Here is a 7,482-nt window from a genome sequence, read left to right on the forward strand (position 1 = left end):
TTTTTTTAATTACCTGAGTTCATGGTCCATCCATATAGCTTTATTTCAAACATTACTTTTAACTTTAGAAATTGCATCATTTCACAGATACCTTTTACAAAAACCAGATACAGCATACCAAATCCTGACATTCCTGTGCAGCTGCTTCCTTTGCTGTCAGTGGGTGCTGGGGATTGTGGAGCAAGGGTGAAGTTGGCAGGAGCTGCCAAATCTACGACAGCCTGTTCTCTAGTAACAACCACCCATAGGTGAGCTGTTTAGACAGCTAATACTGGGGAATGTTTAAATACAAACTAAATCAGAATGATGTGAAGCAGAGAAGGGCACACCAGCAACATGGCAGAGTCCTGACGAGGGAGCTTCCACTGGGCTTCTTCCATGACCCTTTGTGGGTATTTCTGGGTAGCTTGCACAGTGTGTGGTTGGACCATCTCCTTTGGATCACAAGCTCGGAGGAGGGTGGGCTTGAGCTGAGTGGGAGGAGATTCCCATCCTCCTGCCAGCAGCCTGGCTGAGGAGGTGAGAAGACCTGCTCTCCTGAATGTACCTGGTCTTCAAAGGGAATGGCAGCTCTGGTAACACATGCAAGGGTATTCTGCTAGAAATGAAGAATTAGGTCAAGGAAGGTAAATAGACAAAAGTAAACATTTTTGCTGGAATATGGGTTATAGTACGTGGGAACAGGATCTGAAAGATGTGGAACAGTAAGAGATGGAGTTTAGAGTGCCAGAAGGCAGAATGCCCTTATGCACTGACCAACAGCAATGAAAAGGAGGGGTACTTGGGAGCTGCTGGAGCAGCCCAGCAAGAAGGGGGACATATGCCACCAACCCCTCTTTTCTTATCCCAAATCCATACTAGAACACTGCCCTGTCCCACTGTCTTTGATTTTCTTGGGCCTTTATGTGAGACTGGGATCTCCTGACTGCTTCTGAATGGAACACATATTTCTTTCTTCTATCTGAATAGCCAGAGGTCACTGCCACATTATTAGCTCCAGCAGGTTCACTGGAAAGCTTCCTCTGAGACAAGCAAACTGCCAAAAGAGCTCAAATTGAACAGTTCCGTGGAAGAAATAGGCCCTGGCAGCGGTTTGCAGAGGAGCACTGTGGGCTGGCCATTCCATCTGTCCTGCTGGATACAACTCCTGTGATGAAGAGAAAGCAGCCTGAGCTGTTCACTGGGGGAGTCACAAACATCTTCTGGAAGTGTTATTTTCACCAATGAGTGACCAGCTTATATAATACAAGCTTTTCAGATAATGGTCTTCTAATTAATGATTAAATAAAGTCTCTTATGTACAAAACTTGCTCTGGCTGGAGTTAGTGACACCACCGAAGCACATCTGTCCCCAGCAGCAGGGCAGCATCCTACATATGCGCTTGGGAAGTGGCACATCTTTCTGTGCTGTGTAGGATTTGTGGCTCTTGGTCTCCTGGTACTGATTTTCTATTTCCTACTATGTTTTGGGAGGAAGGCAGAGGGAACACACGTGCTGCCATCTCATCAGTGCTTGTGTTCAGTGCCTGTTGCTTTGGATACTGAATTCCCTGGGCTAGGACATCCATTCCTGTCCTCTGTCCCATATAATCACTTCTTTGTAACTACTCTTAGTTACTCTAAGTATTTACAAACCCTAGAAAGCAGTTTCACATCAAACTTTTATTCCCTTGGCCAAGAGGAAATACCAACCAAGGGAAAACTTCAGTATTTCTCTGTGTCTCTGAGGGGAAAAAAGGTCTTTGGAAAAATACTGTAGGTACATTAAGCCAGCTTGTTATTCACAGGTCATCTCTTACCCCCCATTCTATGCTTTTCTATCCTATATAAGTGTCATGCTGTGAAATAGGCTGAAAACTTCCTGCCAGACCTTTTAACCAGCTCAGATTTGACCTGTCCTGGAAGATAGCAGAGCTGGCACATATGCAGCTGGTGTATAAACAGCACAGAATTTGCATGAGCTGGGCCGCTGGTAAAGAAGGATTCCGACAGCTGAAGAGATTGATTTTTGCCCTTCCCACAGATGAACTTGCCTTGGAGTAGCGCCTGGGGGAGTGCAACTGCATGGAAAAGCAGTATGTCAGAGCAGAAATAATGTCATGCAGCCCAATGACTACAGAAGATCGTGGCTCGGAGCTCACCCGGGAGTATAAAGCCGGCTGAAGGAGCAAAAGTAGCGGTGAGCTGAGCAGGAGAAGCAGGCTGCGGGAGACAGAAGCATCCACCTGCTCCAGCTGCTCGTGGTCCGTGTTTGCAGCCTCCGAGCACTCGGGCTGAGCGAGGGGAGAGCGGCTCTGCCCTCTCGCAAATGAGCTGTTTCCGAAGCTGTTTCTGAATTGGAGGAGCAGAGCGGCGTTTCAGAGATGTTGTCCTGCTTCCTCTGGCTCATCCTTCCCAATGTGGTTAACGCCTTTGTGATCCCAGGGAAGTTGCCCCTCAATGGGAGCCTGGAGAAGACTTTTGTAATCTGGAACATCTCGAGTTTCTTTTCCTGGGATAATGACAGCCTGGCCAACTGGCAGAGCTTTGTGGACAGGAGCCGGTACGGAGCAGAGTCACAGAGTATCATAGTGAAAGCCCTGCTCATTGTGGCGTACTTGTTCATCATTGTCTTCTCCCTCTTTGGAAACATCCTGGTCTGTCACGTTGTCACCAAGACAAAGCATATGCACTCTGCCACCAGCTTGTTCATTGTCAACCTGGCTGTAGCCGATATCATGATCACCCTCCTCTACACACCTTTAACATTGGTAAGACTGGGGCAGAATTGCCAAAAAGGCACTTCCATGGCCTTTTCCTCTTTACACTGCAGTAAAGCAGTGAGTGGATGTTCTGCAGATACCTGTCCACTCCAAATTACAGTCGCTGGAGTTGCCTTTGGAAAACTCCACATGTATTTTTTTCTCTTAATTCCTGTTATCTAGTTGAAGATCTGAAATTATCCATTTATTAAAAGTGGCCTTGATAGTACTTGAACAATAGTAACCTTGCAGTGATTACTTAGTACTTTGTACTTTCTCTTCTCTGAAGTATTTCCAAGTATAAATACAATGAATCTCTTGGAAAAAAGTAAAATGCTCACCATCATTTTACGAGCTGTGTTGAAAAGCTGTAGTTTGCATTAAAGTGAAATAGGATGTACAGGTTAGCCCTACTCTGTAAGGAGGGTTTAAAAAGAGCTTAAAATATATTGACTCAATAGTTAGGCTGCAGAAGGATACACCGTGAATAAAACAGAACAAACATCTTTGGTATCATGCTGCTATATTGTCCTGGAGAATATTGCTGAGCCACGGAGCAGCACTAACCTGCCTTTTCAGAGTTCAGAAGGCAGAAAACTATACAACTAGACAAAGAACCTGCCATCTTAAAAGTATCTTTTACAGAGCACAAGAAATAATGGAATGGGTGTGTATCTGTAAGCAGTTGTGGGGGTGCACAAAACTAATGATCTTCTGGTTTCAGGCTCGTTTTGTGAACAGTACTTGGATATTCGGGAAGGGGATGTGCCATGTCAGTAGGTTTGTGCAATACTGCTCCCTCCATGTCTCTGCCTTGACCCTCACAGCCATTGCTGTGGACAGGCACCAGGTGAGAGCTCTCTGAAGCCAAGATGGAAAGCTTGGGAGTGCATAAGTAAACTGAGAAAGGATGATTCCATATCCTTTCCTTCTCAGCTCCCACGGTAGGGGGACAGTCCTTGCTATCAGATGGAGAGAATATTTTTGAGCCTGCAGCAAGGTGGGAGGTGGGAGGTATCCATTGCCTTGTGATCGCTTCCAGCTGGGTAAAGGGAGCTTTTATGTGATAGATAATCCAGTAGCTCTCAAACAAGGAGAAAGTTGAAGATCCCGATAGGAATTCACATGGACAGCTCTCCTCTGGGGTAGTTTGTCCAGCAGCATGGCTGTAGGGACATCCTAGTTAGCTTTCTCAGCTCCATCTCCTGCTGCTCTGGGATGTCTCACCCCTTGTTACTCTGAATACTGGAGAGCTGACTGTAGCACACTGCTGTTTGTCACAAGCAGGGCTGCGGCTTGCTGTTAATAATGGGCTCAAAACTGGGGACAGCTGGGCATTATCAGTTTGGAGTCACCTCACAACCACACAAAACAGTTGACAGTTGGCATTTTCTGCTAGAAAGATTGTTTCCAGAAAATGCACTGACTGTCAGAAGCATTCCCAGGGAGGTCTGGCTAAGTCACAAGCGTTTGGTTCTTTGGGTCACTAATACTGAAGAGTCTGGGACTTTTTTTCTCCTCTTTTTTATTTTTTTTTACTATAAAATAAACTGAACCTGGAAATGAACATGTGTCAAGACTGGGTACTGCCGGTACCCACTTTTTCTCATCTAGATGCAATTACTGAAATTTGAGAGTTGGACTGGGATCTCACATGACTCATATTCACAGAGGAAAAATTCAAGTTTTTATGTACAGCTTACAGTCAATGGGAGCTGTGTGAAGACTGTACTGCATGCATGCTGAATTTCCACATTAAGTAATAGATTAAAGGCTGGAAGATTGTGTGAAAAAAAAAAATATCATCCTTTCCTGAAGTGCAATAAGCCTGAATTTTGGTTTATTTTGCACAGGTTATAATGCACCCACTGAAACCTTGCATATCTACTGGAAAAGCTGTTATCTACATCTCTGTAATCTGGATCATGGCAGCTTGTTCTTCCGTACCACATGGTATCTGCCAAAAGCTCTTTACCTTTGAATACAGGTAAGGATGTCCTTTGCTTTCCTCCACAATCTCCCTGAAGGCCAAACTCTCAGCGGTCTTCCTTTGGGGTCTTCTATTGAAAGCCTTTGAGCATATGTCAAGGTCAGCCAAATATGGATCTAGTCTATAATTTTCATCTGGTTCTTTTTGCTATGTCTGATATCCTGTCCTTTCCATTTTTAATTATTTTATCTTTATTCTGTCACACTAATCACATGAAACAGGCTAAAAGTTAAAGGGTCTGGCCTGGACCCATTACCATTATGCATTGGCATTTTACACCATATATCAATCTGACCTATTTGGGCAGACCAGACATGGGGGAAAAAAAAAAAAAAAAAAACCAACTAAAACCCAGCAGGTTTTAATCTACTCTTTCGCCCTGGGAAAGTAGAAAAATCTGCCTCAGCTGCTTGATCCGTAAAATGCTGTCAAGAGCCTTAATATTTGGAAAGTGCTTTAATGAGGAAAAGGTCCCTAATATGTGCAGAGACTGTGTTCCTGTTTGCCAAAGAACAGAAAATAAAAACATGCTTATGTGCAGCTCAAAATTTTGTAATTGATGAAATTCATAATATTATTGTAAGGTCATGAATGCTCATGAGAAATTACCACCACGTTGTTCACTGGCTTCTCTATGGCTCAGATCCTTGGACAGCAGAGCTCTGCCTAGCTCTGACAGATATCACAGATAAACAGATAAACAAAGGATTTGCTTCCAGACTTTATGGCAGGAGCCCTCTCCCACCTGCCTCCTTGTTTCTGATGTACTTCTCCCATCGTGCCCAGCCATATGTCCTCTCATCCCCTGTCCCATATCTCCACTTGCAGTGAGGAGGTTACCCAGTGCCTGCGTCTGCCAGGTTTCCCTGAGCCTGCTGACCTCTTTTGAAAGTACCTTGACTTAACAACCTTCATTTTTCTCTATGTCCTGCCCCTTCTGATCATCTCTGCTGCCTACATGACAGTGGCAAAGAAACTCTGGCTGCGCAATGTCATCGGGGATGTCACCACTGAACAATATTTCGTCCTCTGCAAAAAGAATAAGAAGACCATCAAGATGCTGATGCTTGTTGTCATCGTCTTTGCAGTTTGCTGGTTTCCCTTGAATTGCTACGTCGTCCTCCTCTCCAGCCAGACCATCCACACCAACAATGCCCTGTACTTTGTCTTCCACTGGTTTGCAATGAGCAGCACCTGCTATAACCCCTTCATCTACTGCTGGCTCAATGACATGTTCCAATCAGAACTGAAGGCTTTGCTTAGCATGTGCAGAAAACCTCCCAGGCCCACAGAACAGAGGCTTCCCTCCACAGTCCCATCCTACCGACTGGCTTGGCCAGCAAATGGCAACTTCAAGAGGTTGCAGGTCTCCCATATCCTTCCATTATCCTCCAACATCCAATCAGGAAAGACAGACATCTCTGCAGTGGAGCCAATAGTAACTGAGAGTTAAACAGTGGCCCTGGGAAATCTGTAAGGGCTGCACATAGATTTGGCAAGAGCTAAAATGGTGGGAAGATGTGGAGCCCTGTCCTGCTTAGGGACTGTGCAACCATGTGTGATAAAACCAAGAAGGAGGTTCAGGTTCTGCAGGAGGCAGTATGAAAGAGCTGCATGTTTGATGCAGGCGGATGACAAAGGCGTGGAGCCCCTAAATGGGAGAAAGCAAACTCTTCCCAGGAAGGAACTCTCTTTATCGAGGTGACTTTGGACTGGCTTGCAGTATGGGACTGCCTGCATGCATGTCACTGTTATCTGCGTGACTAAGCCTTTTTACCACTAGGATTGTGTGTGTATTTTGCTGGTACTTAAACACTAAAGAAACAATCTAATCACATCAGTCCTCCCTTCCCTTTTCTAAGTCTCTTCCTAGCAACATGGAAATGATTGAGATGCAAACCTTTAGGATGCTGGCTTAGGTCAAGTGCAACTGGGTAGGAAAGCATCCTTTCTGAACCAGGGTCTGAAAAGTTAATATCTGTTCAGAATGAACAAACAGCTGTACTTCACAAGTTGTGGGTTTTTTTGGTGGAAATACCCTTAGAGAAGTGGAGGATATGATGGACTTTGACAAGTAGAGGAGTCTCTTACATCACAGGCACTTTGTCTAAGGTAAATTTGAGAAAAAATGGATGCCTAATCTTTGCTTAAGTAGATGGCTTTTATTCTAATAGATAACTAAACCCAAAAAAAGCTACTTTGGAGAAAGCTGGACATACCATCCACGGTCGGAGAACGGATAATTAAATGCTACTGTGAGTTTGGACTAGGACCTTTTGATCAGAACATCTTTGCATTAATGTCAAGTGTCAGCTAAAGGATCCCACAGTTCTACTTTTTTGCTTTTGAATGTTACTCTCTTACCCTGTAAAGTACCTGTATACTTGTCAGTTCAGACATTTGGGACATTTCATCTCAACTAAGATGCTAGCTCTCTGAAATCAGTTTATAAATGAATGGCTTTGAGAGAGGGGATGATATCTCTGATAGCAAGTAATGAAAGTGGAACATTTCTCTGCAAGTTATCCTCTGGTGATTGCACAATTTTGGTGCATTTAAAGATAACTGAGATGTGTCCTTTCTGGGGTAGCTAAGAAAATTCACATGACTGCAACTGTCTGAAATAGTTTGCAGAACTTAATGTTCTTAGCAGAAAAACATGGTGGTCCAAAAAACTCTACCTTATATTGCACAGAAAAGCAATAACTCCCTGTGCTGTGGAAATTAGTTTGAACATCACACCAGGGTGCC

General features: G+C 44.3%; 2 protein-coding genes across 2 annotated transcripts; both read left to right on the forward strand.

Moving 5' to 3' along the window:
* Window positions 1-21: 21 nt before the first annotated feature.
* LOC113964764 (probable G-protein coupled receptor 83) lies at window positions 22-6,184 on the forward strand. Its single transcript, XM_027677405.1, has 4 exons — window positions 22-2,750; window positions 3,466-3,591; window positions 4,595-4,728; window positions 5,560-6,184. The coding sequence occupies exons 1-4, from the start codon at window positions 2,364-2,366 to the stop codon at window positions 5,618-5,620; spliced, it is 708 nt and encodes a 235-aa protein (XP_027533206.1). The 5' UTR covers window positions 22-2,363; the 3' UTR covers window positions 5,621-6,184.
* On the forward strand, window positions 5,685-6,205 carry LOC113964765 (probable G-protein coupled receptor 83). The gene has a single exon (XM_027677406.1). It carries the CDS (start codon window positions 5,690-5,692, stop codon window positions 6,182-6,184), a length of 495 nt encoding a protein of 164 aa, XP_027533207.1. The 5' UTR covers window positions 5,685-5,689; the 3' UTR covers window positions 6,185-6,205.
* The last annotated feature ends 1,277 nt before the right edge of the window (window positions 6,206-7,482 follow it).

The sequence above is a fragment of the Neopelma chrysocephalum genome, unplaced genomic scaffold, assembly GCF_003984885.1.
Source record: "Neopelma chrysocephalum unplaced genomic scaffold, ASM398488v2 Primary Assembly neopelma1_43, whole genome shotgun sequence".
NCBI lineage: Eukaryota > Metazoa > Chordata > Aves > Passeriformes > Pipridae > Neopelma > Neopelma chrysocephalum.

Bases quoted from the DNA above. Each gene is read 5' to 3' on its own strand.
- LOC113964764 (XM_027677405.1), top strand. From the start codon at position 2,364: ATGTTGTCCTGCTTCCTCTGGCTCATCCTTCCCAATGTGGTTAACGCC. The intron at 2,751-3,465 runs GTAAGACTGGGG...TTCTGGTTTCAG, and splicing joins TCTACACACCTTTAACATTG to GCTCGTTTTGTGAACAGTAC. The intron at 3,592-4,594 runs GTGAGAGCTCTC...TATTTTGCACAG, and splicing joins TTGCTGTGGACAGGCACCAG to GTTATAATGCACCCACTGAA.
- LOC113964765 (XM_027677406.1), top strand. From the start codon at position 5,690: ATGACAGTGGCAAAGAAACTCTGGCTGCGCAATGTCATCGGGGATGTC.